Source organism: Lucilia sericata, unplaced genomic scaffold (genome assembly GCF_015586225.1).
Source record: "Lucilia sericata isolate MDLA Ls3-8-SP2 unplaced genomic scaffold, ASM1558622v1 Contig000491F_arrow, whole genome shotgun sequence".
In the NCBI taxonomy this organism is placed as follows: domain Eukaryota; kingdom Metazoa; phylum Arthropoda; class Insecta; order Diptera; family Calliphoridae; genus Lucilia; species Lucilia sericata.
The window spans coordinates 217,110-242,749 of NW_023994505.1; the positions used below are offsets into that span (position 1 = coordinate 217,110).

The 25,640-nt window shown below is 30.1% G+C and overlaps 2 protein-coding genes across 3 annotated transcripts; one reads left to right on the plus strand and one right to left on the minus strand.

Annotated features, from left to right (window-relative positions):
- Window positions 1-144: 144 nt before the first annotated feature.
- On the minus strand, window positions 145-24,773 carry LOC119605498 (microcephalin). Of its 2 annotated transcripts, none has more exons than XM_037958651.1 (9): window positions 24,286-24,773; window positions 23,614-23,884; window positions 23,348-23,551; window positions 23,070-23,262; window positions 8,182-10,260; window positions 4,543-4,761; window positions 4,307-4,471; window positions 603-821; window positions 145-531 (listed from the first exon to the last, which is right to left on the minus strand). In XM_037958651.1, exons 1-9 carry the CDS (start codon window positions 24,638-24,640, stop codon window positions 187-189), a joined length of 4,050 nt encoding a protein of 1,349 aa, XP_037814579.1. In that variant the 5' UTR covers window positions 24,641-24,773; the 3' UTR covers window positions 145-186. The 2 variants fall into 2 exon arrangements, with proteins under 2 accessions (XP_037814579.1, XP_037814580.1); XM_037958652.1 differs by lacking the exon at window positions 24,286-24,773 and adding an exon at window positions 23,885-24,279 and having other exon boundaries at window positions 23,614-23,818.
- On the plus strand, window positions 13,008-17,444 carry LOC119605499 (zinc transporter ZIP11). The gene is made up of 2 exons (XM_037958653.1): window positions 13,008-13,858; window positions 16,029-17,444. The coding sequence occupies exon 2, from the start codon at window positions 16,174-16,176 to the stop codon at window positions 17,209-17,211; it is 1,038 nt and encodes a 345-aa protein (XP_037814581.1). The 5' UTR covers window positions 13,008-13,858; window positions 16,029-16,173; the 3' UTR covers window positions 17,212-17,444.
- Window positions 24,774-25,640: the final 867 nt, after the last annotated feature.

Genomic DNA, 25,640 nt, shown 5'->3' on the forward strand with positions numbered 1-25,640 from the left:
ATAAAAACATTTAAAGAAAATTATTACAATATTATTACACAATGTAAAATTTTACTATGTATTTTAGTAAATTAATTAAATTTTAATACAAAAATATAAGAAAAAAGAAACAAATTATAAAATAAACTAAAAAAAAAAAATAAACAGTTTAACTGAACAGGAATAAAATCTTTTATAAAACTTCAACTAATTATTTCTTTCCACTGGCAGTGGTTGAGATGCTGCGGATCTAGCATCTGGTAAAGGATACATGTATTTTTGTATCTTCATCAATTGCATTTGTGTTATACTATCTAAAACCCAATATGGGGTTAAATAGAATTTATCCTCCAATGTTCTATTGGCATCACCAATAATGTAACGTGCCTTTTGGCGGGCATTAACCACACGACCACCGCATAACTTTATTAGTTCACACATATTTTCCTTACTAATCGGGCAGCATTGTGAGGATATATAAAAGGCACCAAATTTGTGAAAAAGGTCACATTTATAGTTGTTACCAAAAGCTTGGCGTTCTGAGCGACAAATCTGAAAGTAAGGAGGGGTCAATTAAGAAGTTTTATATTTCATTTTGTTTATTTTTCTCAATATTTATGTACCTCTATGCCTCTGGAAAAGTCTTTTAGTTCATGTGGTTCTTCTGCTAACCAATGTCCGGCCTTTAGTGAATCTAATATCCAAGAATATTCCAAAATCCATAGACCACGCGTTAAAGCTCTTAGCAGATTTAAAGTTCTTCTTGGCTCTAAACTTACTAGATGAGTGGTGGTATCAGTTACCGTACTTTCAAGGGTAAAAACACCCAGTTTGTTAATGGCCTTAAAAAAGTTGGAAAATAAAGAAATAATAAATAAATTAATAAGAAATAATCAATTTCTGAATATGATTAACATAAATAAAAATAAATTAAAGGAATGTTGTGAGTGTTTATTGTAAGTTTTGTAATAAAACTGTTTCTACTAGCAATTAGATATAAACCTGCCGCTAAAGCAAATATAAAAGATCAGCAATAAAAATAAAAAACATTAACAAATAAAGTATACTTTTAGGCACGCAAATAATCTATCTATTACCTATAGATAATAAACTATTGTAATGTAAGCAAGTAAACGTTATTTTGCAGTTTAAGGTAAATTTTAATTTTTTGATACTGAAAACTAACAATTAAAGTCCTGTTTATAGTCTAGTCTATAGTCAAGTCTATAGTCTATAGTCTAGTCTACAGTCTAGTCTAGTCTAGTCTATATTCTAGTCTATATTCTAGTCTATATTCTAGTCTATATTCTAGTCTATAGTCTAGTCTATAGTCTAGTCTAGTCTATAGTCTAGTCTATAGTCTAGTCTAGTCTATAGTCCAGTCTAGTCTATAGTCTAGTCTAGTCTATAGTCTAGTCTATAGTCTAGTCTAGTCTATAGTCTAGTCTAGTCTAGTCTATAGTCTAGTCTAGTCTATAGTCTAGTCTAGTCTAGTCTATAGTCTAGTCTAGTCTAGTCTAGTCTAGTCTAGTCTAGTCTAGTCTAGTCTAGTCTAGTCTATAGTCTAGTCTAGTCTAGTCTATAGTCTAGTCTAGTCTAGTCTATAGTCTAGTCTATAGTCTAGTCTAGTCTAGTCTATAGTCTAGTCTAGTCTAGTCTATAGTCTAGTCTATAGTCTAGTCTATAGTCTAGTCTATAGTCTAGTCTATAGTCTAGTCTATAGTCTAGTCTATAGTCTAGTCTATAGTCTAGTCTATAGTCTAGTCTATAGTCTAGTCTATAGTCTAGTCTATAGTCTAGTCTATAGTCTAGTCTATAGTCTAGTCTATAGTCTAGTCTATAGTCTAGTCTATAGTCTAGTCTATAGTCTAGTCTATAGTCTAGTCTATAGTCTAGTCTATAGTCTAGTCTATAGTCTAGTCTATAGTCTAGTCTATAGTCTAGTCTATAGTCTAGTCTATAGTCTAGTCTATAGTCTAGTCTATAGTCTAGTCTATAGTCTAGTCTATAGTCTAGTCTATAGTCTAGTCTATAGTCTAGTCTATAGTCTAGTCTATAGTCTAGTCTATAGTCTAGTCTATAGTCTCGTCTATAGTCTAGTCTATAGTCTAGTCTATAGTCTAGTCTATAGTCTAGTCTATAGTCTAGTCTATAGTCTAGTCTATAGTCTAGTCTATAGTCTAGTCTATAGTCTAGTCTATAGTCTAGTCTATAGTCTAGTCTATAGTCTAGTCTAGTCTAGTCTAGTCTAGTCTAGTCTAGTCTATAGTCTAGTCTATAGTCTAGTCTAGTCTAGTCTAGTCTATAGTCTAGTCTATAGGTCTAGTCTATAGTCTAGTCTATAGTCTAGTCTATAGTCTAGTCTATAGTCTAGTCTATAGTCTAGTCTATAGTCTATCTATAGTCTAGTCTATAGTCTAGTCTATAGTCTAGTCTTGTCTATAGTCTAGTCTATAGTCTAGTCTATAGTCTAGTCTATAGTCTAGTCTATAGTCTAGTCTATAGTCTAGTCTATAGTCTAGTCTATAGTCTAATCTATAGTCTAGTCTATAGTCTAGTCTATAGTCTAGTCTTGTCTATAGTCTAGTCTATAGTCTAGTCTATAGTCTAGTCTATAGTCTAGTCTATAGTCTAGTCTATAGTCTAGTCTATAGTCTAGTCTATAGTCTAGTCTATAGTCTAGTCTATAGTCTAGTCTATAGTCTAGTCTATAGTCTAGTCTAGTCTATAGTCTAGTCTATAGTCTAGTCTATAGTCTAGTCTATAGTCTAGTCTATAGTCTAGTCTATAGTCTAGTCTAGTCTATAGTCTAGTCTATAGTCTAGTCTATAGTCTAGTCTATAGTCTAGTCTATAATATAGTATATAGTCTAATCTATAGTCTAGTTCATAGTCTAGTCTGTAGTCTAGTTTATAGTCTAGTCTATAGTCTACTCTATAGACTAGTCTATAGGCTAGTCTATAGGCTAGTCTATAGGCTAGTCTATAGTCTATAGGCTAGTCTATAGTCTATGGGCTAGTCTAATCTAAATTAAATACAAAAATTTCACTAAAAATCTGATGTTTTCACTAAAAATTCAAAATTTTTCGTAAAAATTCTATTTCCCATCATTTTAACAAAAATAAAAATTTTGACAAAAAATCTAATTTTTTATTAACATTCCAATTTTTTTCACTAAAAATATAATTTTTTAATAAAACCAAAACTTTCACTAAAAATCAAAAGTTTTCTGTAAAAATCTTATTTCCATTCAACATTTTATTCGATTTTTCACTAAAAATCTAAATTTTCACAAAAAAATAAATTTTCAAATTTTCTAAAAACTCTCAAAATTTAATTTTCATTTTTCATTCACTAAAAATTCAAAATCTAAAAAAACGTTTTATTTCATCTAAAGAAATTTTCCATTTTTCTAAACATATTATTTTCGCATAAAACATAATTCCAAATACGAATTTTTCAAACTTTATAAAAAATAAACAAGTTTATGATCAAATACGTTATATTTTTAATGAAAGCGTGAGTTTGAAAGAATTTTTTTATAAAGCTTTGGGACAAATTTTCTAATTAGGGTGATGATCAAAGTATTCAAATTACTACAACAAATCTACTAACTAATTTTACAAATTATGCTTTTGTTAATGTTTCAAAGTTTATTGTAAACATTAAATAAAAAGAAAATAATTGCAACACCAAAATATCTTGTAAATATTTTATTGAAATACGAAAAAAAGCTCAAAAATATAAAAAAATTACATTCTACATATGAAATAAACAAATGAATGAAATGAATTCTTTACAAATTTCTATTATGTTTTTATTCAAATTTATTAAGCTTAAACAATTTAAAATGATTTCAATCAATAGTAAAAAGGCATTTTATTCATAGCATTTTATAAAAAAGAAGTTTTGTTAAAACTTTTTAATACAATTATTTGTTATGAATTATGAGCCAAAAAAAAAAGTTAAAAAAAAGTATCGAACAATAATATTTGGAACAAGAACTAATAATGAAAGGAAATGAAAATAAAATTTTTAAAAACAACTTAATTAAATTGCAAATTAAACAAATTAACTTCAACTAGAATTCAAAAGTGAACAAAATATAATAGCAATAAACAAAACTATATACATATTTTTAACTAGAGTGATAGTTATAGTAAGGATTTTGTTGTTAAGGGGGATTGTTTGTAGCATCTGGTAAAGGATACATGTATTTTTGTATCTTCATCAATTGCATTTGTGTTATACTATCTAAAACCCAATATGGGGTTAAATAGAATTTATCCTCCAATGTTCTATTGGCATCACCAATAATGTAACGTGCCTTTTGGCGGGCATTAACCACACGACCACCGCATAACTTTATTAGTTCACACATATTTTCCTTACTAATCGGGCAGCATTGTGAGGATATATAAAAGGCACCAAATTTGTGAAAAAGGTCACATTTATAGTTGTTACCAAAAGCTTGGCGTTCTGAGCGACAAATCTGAAAGTAAGGAGGGGTCAATTAAGAAGTTTTATATTTCATTTTGTTTATTTTTCTCAATATTTATGTACCTCTATGCCTCTGGAAAAGTCTTTTAGTTCATGTGGTTCTTCTGCTAACCAATGTCCGGCCTTTAGTGAATCTAATATCCAAGAATATTCCAAAATCCATAGACCACGCGTTAAAGCTCTTAGCAGATTTAAAGTTCTTCTTGGCTCTAAACTTACTAGATGAGTGGTGGTATCAGTTACCGTACTTTCAAGGGTAAAAACACCCAGTTTGTTAATGGCCTTAAAAAAGTTGGAAAATAAAGAAATAATAAATAAATTAATAAGAAATAATCAATTTCTGAATATGATTAACATAAATAAAAATAAATTAAAGGAATGTTGTGAGTGTTTATTGTAAGTTTTGTAATAAAACTGTTTCTACTAGCAATTAGATATAAACCTGCCGCTAAAGCAAATATAAAAGATCAGCAATAAAAATAAAAAACATTAACAAATAAAGTATACTTTTAGGCACGCAAATAATCTATCTATTACCTATAGATAATAAACTATTGTAATGTAAGCAAGTAAACGTTATTTTGCAGTTTAAGGTAAATTTTAATTTTTTGATACTGAAAACTAACAATTAAAGTCCTGTTTATAGTCTAGTCTATAGTCAAGTCTATAGTCTAGTCTACAGTCTAGTCTAGTCTAGTCTATATTCTAGTCTATATTCTAGTCTATATTCTAGTCTATATTCTAGTCTATAGTCTAGTCTATAGTCTAGTCTAGTCTATAGTCTAGTCTATAGTCTAGTCTAGTCTATAGTCCAGTCTAGTCTATAGTCTAGTCTAGTCTATAGTCTAGTCTATAGTCTAGTCTAGTCTATAGTCTAGTCTAGTCTAGTCTATAGTCTAGTCTATAGTCTAGTCTATAGTCTAGTCTATAGTCTAGTCTAGTCTAGTCTATAGTCTAGTCTAGTCTAGTCTATAGTCTAGTCTAGTCTAGTCTATAGTCTAGTCTAGTCTATAGTCTAGTCTAGTCTATAGTCTAGTCTAGTCTAGTCTATAGTCTAGTCTATAGTCTAGTCTATAGTCTAGTCTATAGTCTAGTCTATAGTCTAGTCTATAGTCTAGTCTATAGTCTAGTCTATAGTCTACTCAATAGTCTAGTCTATAGTCTAGTCTAGGTTATAGTCTAGTCTAGTCTATTGTCTAGTCTATTGTCTAGTCTATTGTCTAGTCTATAGTCTAGTCTATAGTCTAGTCTATAGTCTAGTCTATAGTCTAGTCTATAGTCTAGTCTATAGTCTAGTCTATAGTCTAGTCTATAGTCTAGTCTATAGTCTAGTCTATAGTCTAGTCTATAGTCTAGTCTATAGTCTAGTCTATAGTCTAGTCTATAGTCTAGTCTATAGTCTAGTCTATAGTCTAGTCTATAGTCTAGTCTATAGTCTAGTCTATAGTCTAGTCTATAGTCTAGTCTATAGTCTAGTCTATAGTCTAGTCTATAGTCTAGTCTATAGTCTAGTCTATAGTCTAGTCTATAGTCTAGTCTATAGTCTAGTCTATAGTCTAGTCTAGTCTATAGTCTAGTCTATAGTCTAGTCTATAGTCTAGTCTATAGTCTAGTCTATAGTCTAGTCTATAGTCTAGTCTAGTCTATAGTCTAGTCTAGTCTATAGTCTAGTCTATAGTCTAGTCTATAGTCTAGTCTATAGTCTAGTCTAGTCTATAGTCTAGTCTATAGTCTAGTCTATAGTCTAGTCTATAGTCTAGTCTATAGTCTAATCTATAGTCTAGTCTATAGTCTATAGTCTAGTCTTGTCTATAGTCTAGTCTATAGTCTAGTCTATAGTCTAGTCTATAGTCTAGTCTATAGTCTAGTCTATAGTCTAATATAGTCTAGTCTAGTATAGTCTATCTATAGTCTGTCTATAGTCTAGTCTATAGTCTAGTCTTGTCTATAGTCTAGTCTATAGTCTAGTCTATAGTCTAGTCTATAGTCTAGTCTATAGTCTAGTCTATAGTCTAGTCTATAGTCTAGTCTATAGTCTAGTCTATAGTCTAGTCTATAGTCTAGTCTATAGTCTAGTCTAGTCTAGTCTAGTCTATAGTCTAGTCTATAGTCTAGTCTATAGTCTAGTCTATAGTCTAGTCTATAGTCTAGTCTAGTCTAGTCTAGTCTATAGTCTAGTCTATAGTCTAGTCTATAGTCTAGTCTATAGTCTAGTCTATAATATAGTATATAGTCTAATCTATAGTCTAGTTCATAGTCTAGTCTGTAGTCTAGTTTATAGTCTAGTCTAGTCTATAGTCTACTCTATAGACTAGTCTATAGGCTAGTCTATAGGCTAGTCTATAGGCTAGTCTATAGGCTAGTCTATAGTCTATAGGCTAGTCTATAGTCTATGGGCTAGTCTAATCTAAATTAAATACAAAAATTTCACTAAAAATCTGATGTTTTCACTAAAAATTCAAAATTTTTCGTAAAAATTCTATTTCCCATCATTTTAACAAAAATAAAAATTTTGACAAAAAATCTAATTTTTTATTAACATTCCAATTTTTTTCACTAAAAATATAATTTTTTAATAAAACCAAAACTTTCACTAAAAATCAAAAGTTTTCTGTAAAAATCTTATTTCCATTCAACATTTTATTCGATTTTTCACTAAAAATCTAAATTTTCACAAAAAAATAAATTTTCAAATTTTCTAAAAACTCTCAAAATTTAATTTTCATTTTTCATTCACTAAAAATTCAAAATCTAAAAAAACGTTTTATTTCATCTAAAGAAATTTTCCATTTTTCTAAACATATTATTTTCGCATAAAACATAATTCCAAATACGAATTTTTCAAACTTTATAAAAAATAAACAAGTTTATGATCAAATACGTTATATTTTTAATGAAAGCGTGAGTTTGAAAGAATTTTTTTTATAAAGCTTTGGGACAAATTTTCTAATTAGGGTGATGATCAAAGTATTCAAATTACTACAACAAATCTACTAACTAATTTTACAAATTATGCTTTTGTTAATGTTTCAAAGTTTATTGTAAACATTAAATAAAAAGAAAATAATTGCAACACCAAAATATCTTGTAAATATTTTATTGAAATACGAAAAAAAGCTCAAAAATATAAAAAAATTACATTCTACATATGAAATAAACAAATGAATGAAATGAATTCTTTACAAATTTCTATTATGTTTTTATTCAAATTTATTAAGCTTAAACAATTTAAAATGATTTCAATCAATAGTAAAAAGGCATTTTATTCATAGCATTTTATAAAAAAGAAGTTTTGTTAAAACTTTTTAATACAATTATTTGTTATGAATTATGAGCCAAAAAAAAAAGTTAAAAAAAAGTATCGAACAATAATATTTGGAACAAGAACTAATAATGAAAGGAAATGAAAATAAAATTTTTAAAAACAACTTAATTAAATTGCAAATTAAACAAATTAACTTCAACTAGAATTCAAAAGTGAACAAAATATAATAGCAATAAACAAAACTATATACATATTTTTAACTAGAGTGATAGTTATAGTAAGGATTTTGTTGTTAAGGGGGATTGTTTGTAGATTTGTAATTAATATTAAAACATAATTATGTTTTTTTTTTGTATGTGTGTAATAAATTTTGCTAGGAACTGTTTAAGGAGTAACATGCTCTAGTGTTTATTAGGTGTAGGAGTTGTGGTACCAACCTCACGTATGACATCGATTTGCTGTTGATGCATATTTGTATAAACTAAAACGGGTTGTTTTTTAGCTTTAACAGATTCCTGGCTGCTTGACGTAGAGGCTTCCTTGTTTGTTTTAATATTTTTGATTTGTTCAAAATCTAAAGTACTGCGTCGTTTCCGGGCATTGGGAGTACGTTCCAAGCTACTAGTTGATTCTTTAAGCGTAACACTTGTGGTAGGTTGTGGTTGAGATATAGGCATCAAGGTTCTACGACGCTTAGTAACAGAATTTGTGTTGGCAGTTTTGTTTGCAGTGTTGACTAATGTTTCCGTTTCCTTAGCTGTTTCACTAGAAACTGCCGGTGGCGGTGTAACCAACATTTCGGGCATAAACAATTTACGTTTCTTTTTCAAGGTATTTGCCTCGGGTGTGCTTAAGCTAGTCAAGCCATCATTACTATTTGTACATTCATTTAAAGTCTCAGTTGAAGAATGATTAGTTTTACGCGTATCTAAAGGAGTGGATACGGCTACCTCGGCTGAGGGAGTAGGAGGTGCCAGCGAACGTCTGGCTGATTGATTAATACATTGCAAACGTTGTGTTATAATATCCATTGACACATCGAAGAGTGTGCGTCTTTTATTGGTGGGCTGTCGTGTAGAACTAAATATCAATGGTGTGGCACATTGTTCGGTCTCTTCCAATAGTTTACCAGTTGTGGCATCAGCCGGTGGTGTTGCCACCAATTTGCTTCTATTGCCACTATCTTCCAAAAGAGTAGAGCTGGCTACTTTACCCGTTTGGAAGTTAGTGGGTGTTATACAAATGCTGCTGCCGGCAGTAACATTGGGACTAAAGGCTTGTGCTCCATATAAAGTTCTACGTCTACTTATGGTTTTATCCGCCGCTTTGGTTGTGGGTGGCGTTTTCATTTCCACTTCGTTGCTTAATTCCAAAATTTTGCTATTCACTAGAGGGGTTCTTTTGTCCGGTGTATTTGTTGTATCCATTACTTCCTTAATTTCCGTTTGTTCTAAAGATTTAAGATTTAAACAAGTTCTACGCCTGGTGGAAACATTACTTAATACTTTGTCTACCACTTCATTAATTTCCGATGTTTCCATTGTTTTGTGGGCATATAAAGTGCGTCTACGTGTGGTTTTTGTACTGTTTATCTCTACATCTTTGTGTGTTTCATTTTGTAATAACTCGGTTTGCTCCATTGTCTTGGCCGCATATAATGTTCGTCTTTTTGTAACAGATTTGGTTTGTTGTACTGGTTCCTTTTCCATTTCATTAGTTTCCTCCAATATGGGTTCTATATTATTCATTTTATTGGGGGTTTCGCTGATCACCATTGACATGTCTTTGGGTGTGTGTATGGAACTACGACGTCTAGTAGATTTACTGGGTGTAGCCGATATAGCCATTGTCACCAATGAATTAGTGGTAGCTTCTATTTCATGGTTTGGCATTAGACTATGTCTTCTAGTTCTCCCTCGTCCCTGGGGTAAGGGCGATGACTCCTCATTTACACACTTAATGTCTACGGTAGATTTTTGTTGCACCACTACACTATTACTTCTACGTCTTGTCGTAACATTGGCACTGAAACTTGCCTCAACTGTATCACCCGGTAGGAAATTTAAAGCCTTCTTTACTCCCAATCTTATATTAGAGGAATTGTCATCATTTTCCTCGAGTTTGTCTTCGTTACTGTTTTCTATATCGTTGTTATTATTATTTTCTTTAGAGGATGTGGTTTTCTTTTTCAATTCCGTTAAGGGTGTATAACATTCGGAATGAATGCGATTTAATAATTGTGTTGCTGGTGATTCTGGTATTGTTGTGATGTCGCCACCTGCATTTACTTTGGAAGTAGATGTTGGTGTTGCTCTTTCCAATTTCTTAAAGAATTGGCTTATATCAGTCTTCTTTTTGTTTGTTGAACTAGTTGGTGTGCCACCGATAAGTGTGGAGGTCTTCTTGAGATTACCAGTCTTTTGGTTGGGTGTGGTGTCTTTAGGTGTGCCACCGCCACCAGCTTTGGCACGTATACGCTTATTGCACTCGGAGTCTGGTTGCATAGATTTAACGCGCTGAAATTGAAAATGAAAAATTGAAATTTTACTGTAGTATTCAATACAATAAAGGGGAGCTTTTCATGCAATAGTTTCAAGCTAATTTCTTCTTAAAAAGTACATTTTGAAAGTTATAAAGTTACCTTTATTTCCCTCAAAAGGTACCTTTTTTACGGATCAACTTTTCATAATATCTCTCAAGAGATCCCGATTATAAATTCTATACATATAACAAACTTAATTTATATCCTTGCTTTAATATCTTAAAACATTTTGACATAATTACTTTTCTTTGAATAAAAGTACTTATTAAATCAAAACCAAAATAATTCAACATATCTAATCTTATAACATATAAGTCTGTATAAATATATGTAAATCCCTAAAAGTATAGTGTCAAGTCATCTTTATTCAAAGTATACATAGATATTTAAAACAAGCAAAAGGTAGAGTGTATCCAACTGATGAAATGTTTACACTGACACTACGTGCCCAATTAATCGTTACGTTTGTTTTAGTATTGCGTTTCGTATTTGTTTACTTTGATGACGCTAGCGTATAAAAACTAAAATAACTACTCTCTATAAAATTATTCAAATATTTCAGCCTACACTTGAAAAAATTTAACAGCTTCTTTTTGTCTGAGATAAAATATTTTTGTTGTTGGGAAATGATTTATTTTACAAAATTTTTACTGAATTCATTTTGCAAATGTATTCAGAGACAAAATTATAACTAATTATATCATAAATAATGCTTAAATAAATAAAGAAAGCTACTTGGTAAGTAGTAGATTTTTTATGGTTTCAAGTTGGTAATATTTTAATTTCTGAAGTGCCGGAATATACCCAGAAGACTGCACTGAAATTTTTAATAATGTAATAAAAGGTAAAAGTTTTACACTAGTTGAGTTGTAGTTCAGGTTCAGTTCTAGATCAGTCCTATTTTATTTCTAGTTGAGTGCTAGTTCTAGTTCAGTTCTAGTTGAGTGCTAGTTCTAGTTCAGTTCTAGTTCAGTTCTAGTTCTAGTTCAGTTCTAGTTCAGTTCTAATTCAGTTCTAGTTCAGTTCTAGTTCAGTTCTAGTTCAGTTCTAGTTCAGTTCTAGTTCAGTTCTAGTTCAGTTCTAGTTCAGTTCTAGTTCAGTTCTAGTTCAGTTCTAGTTCAGTTCTAGTTCAGTTCTAGTTCAGTTCTAGTTCAGTTCTAGTTCAGTTCTAGTTCAGTTCTAGTTAAGTTCTAGTTCAGTTCTAGTTCAGTTCTAGTTCAGTTCTAGTTCAGTTCTAGTTCAGTTCTAGTTCAGTTCTAGTTCAGTTCTAGTTCAGTTCTAGTTCAGTTCTAGTTCAGTTCTAGTTCAGTTCTAGTTCAGTTCTAGTTCAGTTCTAGTTCAGTTCTAGTTCAGTTCTAGTTCAGTTCTAGTTCAGTTCTAGTTCAGTTCTAGTTCAGTTCTAGTTCAGTTATAGTTCAGTTCTAGTTCAGTTCTAGTTCAGTTCAAGTTCAGTTCTAGTTCAGTTCTAGTTCAGTTCTAGTTCAGTTCTAGTTCAGTTCTAGTTCAGTTCTAGTTCAGTTCAGTTCTAGTTCAGTTCAGTTCTAGTTCAGTTCAGTTCAGTTCAGTTCTAGTTCTAGTTCTAGTTCAGTTCTTCCAGTTCAGTTCAGTTCAGTTCTAGTTCAGTTCTAGTTCAGTTCTAGTTCAGTTCTAGTTCAGTTCTAGTTCAGTTCTAGTTCAGTTCTAGTTCAGTTCTAGTTCAGTTCTAGTTCAGTTCTAGTTCAGTTCTAGTTCAGTTCTAGTTCATTTCTAGTTCAGTTCTAGTTCAGTTCTAGTTCAGTTCTAGTTCAGTTCTAGTTCAGTTCTAGTTCAGTTCTAGTTCAGTTCTAGTTCAGTTCTAATTCAGTTCTAATTCAGTTCTAGTTCAGTTCTAGTTCAGTTCTAGTTCAGTTCTAGTTCAGTTCTAGTTCAGTTCTAGTTCAGTTCTAGTTCAGTTCTAGTTCAGTTCTAGTTCAGTTCTAGTTCAGTTCTAGTTCAGTTCTAGTTCAGTTCTAGTTCAGTTCTAGTTCAGTTCTAGTTCAGTTCTAGTTCAGTTCTAGTTCAGTTCTAGTTCAGTTCTTGTTCAGTTCTTGTTCAGTTCTAGTTCAGTTCTAGTTCAGTTCTAGTTCAGTTCTAGTTCAGTTCTAGTTCAGTTCTAGTTCAGTTCTAGTTCAGTTCTAGTTCAGTTCTAGTTCATTCTATTCTTCTAGTTCATTTCTAGTTCAGTCTAGTTCTAGTTCGTTCTATTCAGTTCTAGTTCAGTTCATAGTCTATTTTTCTAGTTCAGTTCTAGTTCAGTTCTAGTTCAGTTCCAGTTCTCAGTTTTAGTTCAGTTCTAGTTCAGTCTAGTGTTCTCAGTTCTAGTTCAGTTGTCTCTAGTCAGTTCTAAGTTCTATGTTTCATTCTGTTCAGTTATAGTTCATCTAGTCAGTTCTAGTTTCTAGTTCAGTTCTAGTTCAGTCTAGTTCATCAGGTTCTAGTTCATTACTGTCTCTAGTTCTTTCTAGTTGTTCTAGTTCAGTTCTAGTTCTGTTCTACGCTGTTCTACACACGTTTTCATTTCATTAAGTTCATTTCTAGTTCAGTTCTTGTTTAGTTTAATTACACTTAAGTTGTACAAAAAACTCCTCAACATGTATCTCATAACCACACACTCTGGTAGCGCTGTTTTGAAAAAAGAAAACTTTAAAATACAAAAGCTAAGAGAACTGGCAGCTGCAGATACGTTTTAATGATAACAACCAAATAATTGCCCTCAGAGTTTTGGTTGGGAAAGCATATATAGAAATAAAATACTATAAAAACAAGTGAATAAGAGAGTAAAATAAATAGAAATAAAAAGAACATAAATTAAAAGTAAAACTCAACTGAAAAATAACGTATAAAAGAGCAAGACAAGCAAAGCGAAACTTCTGACAGTATTAACAATTCAATGTCGTCGTTAGTTGAGTAGAGAATTAGTTGTGGAGTGAATGGTTAAACGGTGGTGGTGTTAAGAAAATTACAAATAAATAATTATAATAAAAAAAGAATCATTCAATTTACTTCTTTAAAAAAAGTTTTTTATAATTTAGTAAATCGTGACGAAGTCAGAAAAGAATGAAAAGATGAGACGAATATAAAGAATTCGTGGTGTACAAAAAAAAAACAAAACAACTAAATAAAAACAATACGAAAAAATATTAACAATAAATGAAATATTTTGTGCTTAATAACAAAACAAATACATTAAGAAAGTTAACCAAAAGGGCGTTATTAACTTAAAAATATAAAATAAAATAAATAAATCTGCTATTTTGTTTTAAATTAAAGAATAGCAGCTGGTTTTGTAAATTATATTGAAGAAGAAAAAAAGAAAACATTTATTTTGTTGCGCAGCCAAGTGGGAGTCAGTTCTCTTCATTTAATTGTTATTATAGCTGTTGTAAAGTAGTGTCGTCTTCTATACTAAAAATATAAACATTGTTATTCCTATTGAGATCATACACTCGTTATTATCTCATTCATTATTTATGGTGTTTAGTCAACAATTTGACTAAATATTATCAAGATTAGGAACGTGGCAATTTCATCTGCTTCCAGCCAACACATTAAAGGTAAATATTGAACAAAAAAACAAAAGCTAAGTACATAAAGTCAACTGGCATTTAAACAAGTTATTGAAAATAATGCTTTAAAATGTGCTGCTTTAAATTGTTGCTGGCTGGCTCCCTTGACAATGTAGTCAAAGGGCGTTAAAAATAGCATAGAAAGATTTGAATATAGAAAGAAGAAAAAGAGAAAGAACGAGAATATGTCCGGCATAAACAATATTATCGCATTTCCCTCCTCAAGTGACCACATAGAAACGTTTTTATTTATTTAATATGTAAAATTTTTATCAGTTTTGTTTATTTTATAATAAAAACAGAATTTCATTATAATTTGAGATAAATTAGTATGGATTGTCGTTTACAGTTTTTTAATTATTTTAAGGGCAATGACGTTGTCTTTCGTTTTTATTGCAATTGTTTACAATTTAATCAATTTTAAATTGCATGATCTTAATTGAAACCCTATTTCTCAATTAAAAATGAAAGTAAATATCTGAATGCACAGATATGCCTGCGATAGGCGACTTAAATTGCAAATAAATTTAAATTATTTAGTTTTTATTATCCACAAAAATTAAGAAAAAGTAATTCCGCATTCAGAATTGAGTTTTTTACTTAGTAACATACTTAAAATATTTGTTATTATTTAAAGTTTAGTTAATAAATTTAGAGAAAATTATTTAGAAATGTAAAATAATCAACTCATTTACTCTAGTTAATATTCAAGTATATTTTTTAATTATCTCTTTAAGTTTTCTTTCTAGCAATTGCCCGTATTTTGTATTTTTTGTTTTCTGTTTAATAGAACTGTAATTTTATTTAATTTGAATTCCCTTTTCTGTTTAAAAGTGCTTAATATAATTTATTCATATTGGGTTTTTTAATAATTAATTACAGTCAAATGTCTGTCTTTTTATGAAAATTAAATTAAAAATACTTAAGCTGAATAATAATCGCAAAAATATTTGCGATTTTATTTTTATCAGTTTTAACCATTATTTCTTAAAACGATAAATTGTCAAATAAAAGTCTGACTTGAAAATTTTTAAATATCTTTTATTCAGTTCTAGTTTAGTTTTAGCTCAATACTATTTCAGTGCTAGTACTAGTTCAGCAATATTTTCGTTATAGTTTAGTTTTATTTTAGTTCTGGTTCAGTTCTGGTTCAGTTCTAGTTCAGTTCTAGTTCAGTTCTAGTTCAGTTCTAGTTTAGTTCTAGTTCAGTTCTAGTTCAGTTCTAGTTCAGTTCTAGTTCAGTTCTAGTTCTAGTTCAGTTCTAGTTCAGTTCTAGTTCAGTTCTAGTTCAGTTCTAGTTCAGTTCTAGTTCGGTTCTAGTTCAGTTCTAGTTCAGTTCTAGTTCAGTTCTAGTTCAGTTCTAGTTCAGTTCTAGTTCAGTTCTAGTTCAGTTCTAGTTCAGTTCTAGTTCAGTTCTAGTTCAGTTCTAGTTTAGTTCTAGTTCAGTTCTAGTTCAATTCTAGTTTAGTTCTAGTTCAGTTCTAGTTGAGTTTTAGTTCTAGTTTTGTTCTAGTTCAGCGTTTCTACAATTCTAGTTCTAGTTCATTTTTAGATAACTTCCTATTTCCACAATTACATTACCATTTTGTAAAATTACATTTTGCATTAAGTTTAACCACGTGTTTTTTTAAATAATTAAATATTTACATAATATATTAATGATTAACAATTAAATTAATCTTTAAAAATCATCTTTATATTTATAAAATATTATCAGTCGTAATCTAAAAAAACGCGTGATTGTTAAATTTGTTTAATTATTCTAAGAACATTAAATAAAAACGTTTAATTTTATATTTTTATATATTTAAATGTAATGGATTAATGCAAGGGGATTCCTTTAAGCAATTTTTCCATTGAAAATGTATATAATTTAAGTCAAAAGTAATTGGCAACGGTATTGAAGGCATAAACAAGTTGCTGAAGTTTAAAACGATTTAAAAATTTACAATTAAAATGCACTACACAATAAAAGAGCAAAGTATAAAGTTGTTGTAGCAATTTGTTAATTTTAAATTATCCTTTAAATGAAGCATACAAGGAAGCCAAGCTAAGGTAATAAGTACTTAAAGCATTCTTTTAAATAACTTGTAAAAAGAAAACACATCACTTTTTGATAGTGTGATTAAAAAAGTGTTTTAATATTATTACATTTCAGATAAACTTTAAATTGTCATCATTTTGCAAACAATATTAATAAAAAAAAGAACAAGAAAACAATAAACTCAGATAAAAGACGTTTATCAACAAAAACTTTAAGAAGACAGACAATAGTAATAAAAAGAAAAACAAAATTACACAGAATGATTGCGGGTTATGGTCCTGTTACTCAAGCTTTATTGGGCACTCTGCTAACATGGGGCCTAACAGCGGCTGGAGCCGCTTGTGTTATATTTCTGCGAGGCAATCAACGCAAATCTTTAGATGCCGCTTTGGGTTTTGCGGCTGGTGTAATGATAGCCGCCTCCTTTTGGTCGCTTTTATCGCCGGCCATTGAAATGGCTGAAAATTCCCATTTATATGGCGTTTATGCTTTTCTACCCGTCTCTGGAGGTTTTCTATTGGGTGCCATATTTGTTTATGGCTGTGATAAACTAATGTCTTATTTGGGTTTAAACTCTTCAAATATGATGATACAAATGACGCAGAGTAATAAAGATAAAGCGGATATTGCCATGGATGATATGAAACATAGTCAGAACAGTGTGGGTGTTATGGATGCTGCCAAAAGTATGGATAGTTTTTCTGATTGTTTAAGTGCCCAGCATAGTCATAATGAACCTAGGAGACGTAAGAAGCCTAATATAGATGTTGAACGTACCAATCATACCTATGTGGCTACCGAAGAGGAGAGAACAAAGGCTGAAAGTGCCGTGGCTCAATGGAAACGTATTATGTTGTTAGTGGTGGCCATTACGGTGCACAATATACCCGAAGGTTTGGCAGTGGGTGTAAGTTTTGGTGCGGTCGGTTCTTCTAACTCTTCCACCTTTGAATCTGCGCGTAATTTAGCTATAGGCATTGGCATACAAAATTTTCCTGAAGGTCTAGCCGTTAGTTTGCCTCTACATGCAGCCGGTTTCAGTGTCATGAGATCCTTGTGGTATGGCCAATTATCGGGTATGGTAGAGCCTATATTTGGTATTCTGGGCGCTGTAGCAGTAACATTTGCCAGTCTTATTTTACCCTATGCTTTGTCATTTGCTGCTGGCGCCATGATTTACATAGTAGCCGATGATATATTACCCGAGGCTCATGCCAGTGGTAATGGTACCATTGCTACTTGGGGTACCATAGCTGGTTTCCTAATAATGATGTGTTTAGAGGTAACACTATCGTGATGTTTATTACTACTAAGCATTTGTTATGCGAACGTTTTAATTAAGTTTTTTAACAAAGAATGTGCCGCCGCTTTAAGCTACTTAGCCATTCCTAGAAAAGTTTTTATTATCGAAAACTTTTCCAGTTATATATGTAGTAGTAGAATTTTAATTTAAAATTGTAGTTTGTATGTGTATATGATGTAAACTTTAATGATATTGAGGTGATAATATAAAGAAAATCAAGAAAACTATATTGCAAGTAAAAATTGTTTGTGATAGCATGATGAGAAGAACATGTTTAAAATCATTTTGAGTTTTGAAATTAAAAAAGACGAAAATCGAATTGTTAATCAGATTTGAAAACAGATAATCAATATGAGAACAGTTAATATTTGTGTTTAAATTTAAAGTTTTATGACTAAAATTGTTATTGTTTAAACATTTTTGCAAAAAAATAAAAATTATTAATAAATTGTAAATATTTAATAATAATATAACAAATTTGAAGATTTATCTTTTTATTTTAAAAAAATATTTAATAAATTTGTTGGAAAATTTCTTAATTTGATATGAATTTCTGATTCTATTTGCATATTTGTACCTAAAAATTTTAAAATTTTCATTTAATTTTAAAGTATTTTCAAAATATAAACTATTTAAGCGAAGTTCGAAAATTCGAACTTAATTTCGAAAACTCGAACTTAATTTCGAAAATTCGAAATTAATTTCGAAAAATTTTTAAAGCTCTTAAAATTATTTTTAAATTAAGGAGATTCATAAAAAATTAATTTTAGTGTTATTTAAGGTCAATTTTTACATTTTTCAACTTCCCACTTAAAAATTGTCATAATTTTTAAATTATTTCAACATAAAATCTGCTTCTAAACACAAATATTAACTGATTTTCAAAATTATTTTACTACAATCATTACTAACTATTTAATTATAGAGTTATATCTACAAATTTTAAACTTATTTAAAATACAAACCTATTTTTTAAACAGCTTTTTACACAAATTTTTTTACAAAAAGTTCAAATTTTAGTATTTATGTACTTAAACACTAACTAACAAAATATTTGTTTAAAAACTATAAAAGAAAAAGCATTTAAATTTTATCTGTTTTTTATATAAAATTTAAGAAATAGTAAATTTTCATCAGCACTTATAAAAAAAAAATCTCAAACATTTTCATTTATCTTAATGATTTTGCTTAAAAAAAGCTATATTTTTAAGTATTTAGTTTAAAAATGAAAGAAACAACACAAAAAAAAAAAAATAATTGTTTAATTGTACTATTTAAATCATGTGTAAATATATAGTTAAAAACAATTTAAAGCAAATAATAAAACATAAACCACAAAGATTTATAAAATCTGCATAAGTTAAGATTAAAAAAAAATAAAAAAACAAATCTATATTTTTAAGGAAAACCTGCAATTAATGCAGTCAAAAAAGTAAAGGTGGTATAATTTATGAAATGAACTTGAACTTCATTACTAAACTTCCGCAAATGAAAATTTTTGAAAAGTTAAAGTAAACGCCATTAATAAACACACGCAGTAAAAACAAATTACTTTTTGAAATCTTATCATGTTGTTCAAATTAATAATGAAATTAAGAAGAGAATGTAAAAACAATTAGGAAAACAAAATTGCTACCAGTGAACACACACACTGATTCATACACTCATTCAATCATATTTTTAACTAATAAAAAAAAAAAAACTATAATGGATGGTTCGTTGCAAGTTATTATCATCAACCCTTTTAGTACTGTAAAGTAATGTACAAGTCAGGAATGGAAAATTTAAGTGTTAAATTAAATAACTTTTTAGCTTTTCTATGTTTCGTATAAATTTTGGTCTGATCTATATTCTAGTCTATTCTAGTAATATGAGGATTAGTTTAGTGACTATGGATTATTGTATGAAGTCTCTTGACTAGCTCAGTTCTAGATCACTTTTAGTTCAGTTCTAGTTCAGTTCTAGTTCAGTTCTAGTTCAGTTCTAGTTCAGTTCTAGTTCAGTTCTAGTTCAGTTCTAGTTCAGTTCTAGTTCAGTTCTAGTTCAGTTCTTGTTCAGTTCTAGTTCAGTTCTAGTTCAGTTCTAGTTCAGTTCTAGTTCAGTTCTAGTTCAGTTCTAGTTCAGTTCTAGTTCAGTTCTAGTTCAGTTCTAGTTCAGTTCTAGTTCAGTTCTAGTTCAGTTCTAGTTCAGTTCTAGTTCAGTTCTAGTTCAGTTCTAGTTCAGTTCTAGTTCAGTTCTAGTTCAGTTCTAGTTCAGTTCTAGTTCAGTTCTAGTTCAGTTCTAGTTCAGTTCTAGTTCAGTTCTAGTTCAGTTCTAGTTCAGTTCTAGTTCAGTTCTAGTTCAGTTCTAGTTCAGTTCTAGTTCAGTTCTAGTTCAGTTCTAGTTCAGTTCTAGTTCAGTTCTAGTTCAGTTCTAGTTCAGTTCTAGTTCAGTTCTAGTTCAGTTCTAGTTCAGTTCTAGTTCAGTTCTAGTTCAGTTCTAGTTCAGTTCTAGTTCAGTTCTAGTTCAGTTCTAGTTCAGTTCTAGTTCAGTTCTAGTTCAGTTCTAGTTCAGTTCTAGTTCAGTTCTAGTTCAGTTCTAGTTCAGTTCTAGTTCAGTTCTAGTTCAGTTCTAGTTCAGTTCTAGTTCAGTTCTAGTTCAGTTCTAGTTCAGTTCTAGTTCAGTTCTAGTTCAGTTCTAGTTCAGTTCTAGTTCAGTTCTAGTTCAGTTCTAGTTCAGTTCTAGTTCAGTTCTAGTTCAGTTCTAGTTCAGTTCTAGTTCAGTTCTAGTTCAGTTCTAGTTCAGTTCTAGTTCAGTTCTAGTTCAGTTCTAGATCAGTTCTAGTTCAGTTCTAGTTCAGTTCTAGTTCAGTTCTAGTTCAGTTCTAGTTCAGTTCTAGTTCAGTTCTAGTTCAGTTCTAGTTCAGTTCTAGTTCAGTTCTAGTTCAGTTCTAGTTCAGTTCTAGTTCAGTTCTAGTTCAGTTCTAGTTCAGTTCTAGTTCAGTTCTAGTTCAGTTCTAGTTCAGTTCTAGTTCAGTTCTAGTTCAGTTCTAGTTCAGTTCTAGTTCAGTTCTAGTTCAGTTCTAGTTCAGTTCTAGTTCAGTTCTAGTTCAGCTCTAGTTCAGTTCGTTCAGTTCTAGTTCAGTTCTAGTTCAGTTCTAGTTCAGTTCTAGTTCAGTTCAAGTTCAGTTCTAGTTCTGTTCTAGTTCAGTTCTACTTCAGTTCTACTTCAGTTCTAGTTCTGTTTTAGTTCAGTTTTATTGATCCAATATATGCACTTATGAATTAACAATAGTACTTAATTTTCCATGCCCGCTACAAATTGTTTTTGTTTTGTAAATATTACCTAAGTATATAAACAAGAACAACAAAAACTTTAAAGAAAAAATGTGTGCATTTAGCTAGTGATAAACAAAATTAAATCAAATACATTTCATTACACATTAATTTTTTTCTGATAAAGAAATCTAAATGAAAATTTATCAACAAACACGTTAAGGTAGAGCGCGTCTACAAAGTGATAAAAAGACTACGTGCAAATCAAGACATATTATTATGGACTGTGTTTACCTTAAAAAGTAAAATTTGCAAATAACACTCATATAAAATAGAATAAAGGATTAAGCCTTTAACATGTTTTCAAGAAAAATTTATGCTTTTTTAACTAACAAAAACTCAAGGAATGTTTATGGTCATTGAAATTAACATTGTTAAAGAAAACATTTTGTTTACTTACTCATCACTTAATAAATGAGTAAGAAAATTTATAAATGGTTTAAAATAAAACTGACATTCTAATTTTTTTGTTTTAATATAGATAACTTTCAAAAAAGAAATCATTGGTGTTGTGCGGCCTACACCTTTGCTTATCTTGAGTGTTTTTGTTGGTTGCCATTTTTATCGCCATTTATTTAACTGTTAACTTTTTGAACAAAAACTTTTTTGATAGCCACTTAAATATGTACTTATTTCAAATCTTAGACAATATTTAAAAATTACTTTTAAATGAATTAAAAATAAGAAATAAAATTTATTATAAGACTTTTTGAAAACTGTCTTATTAAAGATTTCGCTGTAATAAAACTATAAATTTACTTTCATATCAAAATAAATTTGCACTTGCTTTGTAACTGGGTCTAGATTTTTAAATTGTTATCAGTAGAATTTTTGGTTTTCATATTTTTTTGTAAGAAAGTTATGTGTTTTGTTAGGCAAGACAGGTGTAATCTTTTGTACATTAAAACGTAGAATGTGAATGAATGAGTTGTCTTAAATGTAGAAGATGTAAATCTTATAATAAGTACTTGAAATGTTAAATTTTAAACGACCTTGAAAGATTATTGCTGTTTAAATTTTGCAGTTAATCAGAGAGGAAAATCTGTGTTTAATATTACACTTATACCTCGATTTACGTTTTCATATTGCGGTAGCGCTAAATAAAATAAAATATTTTTTAATGAAGTTCGAAAATTTGAACTTGTCTTCGAACAAATTTTAAAAACTGTTGGGGATTTATAAAAATATAATTTTAATTAATTTTGAGGTCAATTTCCACACATTACCAATTTTGAAAATAATTAAAAAAACCAAATATTTTCAATATTTTTTAATAATAAACTTGAATTAAGTTCAAAAAGTCGAAATTATCTCTAAATCGTGTCTATTCATAAAAAAACATTATTTTAATTTATTAAAGTTAATTTGAACAGACTTCGAACATACAAAATTTGAAAACACTTTTAAAATTATGAAGAAGTTCAGTTGCAGTTCAGTTCTAGTTTAGTTCTAGTTCAGTTCAAGTTCAGTTCAAGTTCAGTTCAAGTTCAGTTCAAGTTCAGTTCTAGTTCAGTTGTAGTTCAGTTCAAGTTCAGTTCTAGTTCAGTTCTAGTTCAGTTCTAGTTCAGTTCTAGTTCAGTTCTAGTTCAGTTCTAGTTCAGTTCTAGTTCAGTTCTAGTTCAGTTCTAGTTCAGTTCTAGTTCAGTTCTAGTTCTAGTTCAGTTCTAGTTCAGTTCTAGTTCAGTTCTAGTTCAGTTCTAGTTCAGTTCTAGTTCAGTTCTAGTTCAGTTCTAGTTCAGTTATAATTCAGTTCTAATTCAGTTCTAGTTCAGTACAAGTTCAGTTCTAGTTCAGTAGTTCAGTTCTAGTTCAGTTCTAGTTCAGTTCTAGTTCAGTTCTAGTTCAGTTCTAGTTCAGTTCTAGTTCAGTTCTAGTTCAGTTCTAGTTCAGTTCTAGTTCAGTTCTAGTTCAGTTCTAGTTCAGTTCTAGTTCATTCAGTCTAGTTCAGTTCTAGTTCAGTTCTAGTTCAGTTCTAGTTCGTTCTAGTTCAGTTCTAGTTCAGTTCTAGTTCAGTTCAAGTCAGTTCAAGTCAATTCTAGTTCAGTTCTAGTTCAGTTCTAATTTAGTTCTAGTTCAGTTCTAGTTCAATTCTAGTTCACTTCTACTTCAGTTCTAGTTCAGTTCTAGTTCAGTTCTAGTTCAGTTCTAGTTCCGTTCTAGTTCAGTTCTAGTTCAGTTCTAGTTCAGTTCTAGTTCAGTTCAAGTTCAGTTCTAGTTCAGTTCTAGTTCAGTTCTAGTTCAGTTCTAGTTCAGTTCTAGTTCAGTTCTAGTTCAGTTCTAGTTCAATTCTAGTTCAGTTCTAGTTCAGTTCTAGTTCAGTTTTAATTCAGTTCTAGTTCCGTTCTTGTTCAGTTCTAGTTCAGTTCTTGTTCAGTTCCAGTTCAGTTCTAGTTAAGCTCTTGTTCAGTTCTAATTCCATTCCATTTCAGATTTAGTTCAAAATTTCAGTTCAGAATTATTTACTTTCTTACTAGTTTTTATACAATTTCACTTTCCCTTTTTTGGGCAAAAATAAAGAATTCAAGAAAGAAAACTCACCTTCATTTTAGTATACAACTCTGGATTTTCATAACGATCCAAATTTGAAATGGGATAATCTTTGGGATCACATATACGACGTTGATTCTTACAAGCTTCAATCCATAGAATTGAAACGATGGGTATGTTCATTTGTTTAGCTTTTTTAAAGGTAGACATTAGGCCATCTTTAAAAATTACATGGGTAGTATCACTAGAATTAAAAAAAAAAAACATACATAAACAATACTAAAAATCACAATAAATAAATAAAAAATAAAGATCTTTAGAAAACTTACCGATTTAAACTTAAATTAACACGAGCGCCCAGCGCTTCAATAACTTTACGTACACCAGCTGAGCGGTTATCTTCTCCAGAACGCACCTCAACATAAACGACAATATTGCGCATAATTTCCTCTAGACTAGGAGGCTCGGGTATATGAAGACTTTGTTCGGCCTCGGGAATGTCAAAATGATTATAAGCAGATTTAGTGGGAGATCTAGAAATTTCCAGAAAAAATATTACACAATATGTAATGTCAAGTATAAAATTGTAACTCACTTCATGGCCTTTAAAGCTTTCATTCTAGCCGCAGCAGAGGGACTATTCAGATCCCTTTGTATACGTGCCATTAACATACTGTTGGCGGCTATTGCTGGCCTCTCTGGAGTTCCTTGAACTTGCTGTGTTAGTACTTTATTCGCTTCCAAGGTCTTTTTATGTTGGAGGCCAGTTTCCACTACTTTATTGTGCGTTTTTGGTGAGCCTGTTATTGTCATATATGTATCATTTTCCTTTTCAACAGGACAATCAATATAATCAGCTAATTTACCTAATTTTTACAAAATAAATACCAATAAATATTTGCGCCTTTAATAATTTGTTTATTTTTTTATAGAAAGAAAAAAACAAAAGAAATAAAATGAAATTTGCTTTGGAATAAGTAAAAGTGACAGCTCAACTTTATTATTCTCCCTTTTTGTTATGACATTCATGTGGTCTGCTCTCTTTATAACAAAAAGGCATTGCCTCAGCAGATAAAGAAATGTTGCCATTTATTATTATTAATACCCACCCGTAAAAACAACAAATTTTGTACACATAATTTAAAACAAATAGAATTTAAACAAAAAACAAACTTTTTGCAAAAGTAAACAAAACAATTTTCTTGAAACAAATGAAGGAAATTTCATATATTGTTTAGACACAATTTCTCTTAACCTTTAAACCTACCCATTGGCTTTTTTGTGGGTGTAAGTAGCTTTTTGTAGGGACTGGGCTGGTAAACGGGAACATAGTCTTCTGCCTGTTGTGGTGATATACTAGAAGCACTGCTTAAGCCACTGTCATTGCTGTTGCCATTGAAATTCTCAGCATTTGCTGGTTCTGTTCCAGGCAATAAATCCACTAGGCGTTTATCAAAATCATATGACTGCACTGAGACTTCACTTAATTGTTTCGGCTGCAAAGGCTTCTTTTTGTTATCACCGGGTGTCTTTTTCGTAAGCGGTAGAGTTTTTTGTGCCGCCACCACAGAAGAATAATTTAAAGTTTTCCATGTGGGTGTGCGCGTAACAAAACGATCCATTTTTGTTTAATAAAATAAACAAATTTAATTGTTAAATAAATTTCATTAATTTTTCACTTATTTTCACAAATTAAACACAAGAAATTGTAAATTGCTGAAGATGAAAGAACGTTTGTCAGTCGAATGAAAAAAAATATTTGAAAATAATCAAAGCGAATTGTATGGAATTCGCCGGGAAAATAATTGTGCGTCTCTCTGTGTTGCTAAAAATAGTAGTAGGGTTTAGGGTTTTCCCTTTAGGGTTTAAGTTAATTAGTTTTTCAACTACCTGTATGTGCTGAAGGTAATTTTTTATGATTGGTTATGAAAAATATAGGTAGATTTGTCTCAAATTTAATAATTGTGTTATATTTTTAATAGAAAATATAATTTTTCGCTTTAACTAATTACTACCATTTAAAGCAATTATGTAGTGTGTAGTCATTAGTGTTGCCAATTAATTGGTATATTTATAAAAAGCGCTACAACGTATCTAAGCTCTGCTATTATACGGTTCTATTAATATACTTTGAACAATCGACTTTTTGTCAAAAAAAAGTCGTTAAATATCTCGTAGAAATTTTTATTGGTAAATAAAATTCGAAATATGTAGATCGGAATGAGTCGAAAAGTCGAAAAAATTAATAAATATTGTAAAACGTATATAATTTAAACAAATCTTGAAATCTCATTTTTTCTACGCTCGACTTTTTGACTTTGAGCAATATTTGAAAAGTAGATATCCCGAGTTTAACAGTTTTAAAATGTTTATGCTAAAAATAAAGGGCATATCCGACAAATTGTTGAAATAAATAAACAACTGAAAAATGAAAAGTTCGTTATTAAAAATTATTAGAAAAAACAAACATTTTGTTACGGACGGATATACATAGTCGGAAAAAAGTCGAGAAAAGTCTAAAAAAGTCGGAGATAGTCAAAAAAGTCGAAAACTCGAAAATAGTAGAAAAAAGCAAAAACTCTAAAATAGTCGGAAAAACTCGAAAAAAGTGAAAAAATATTC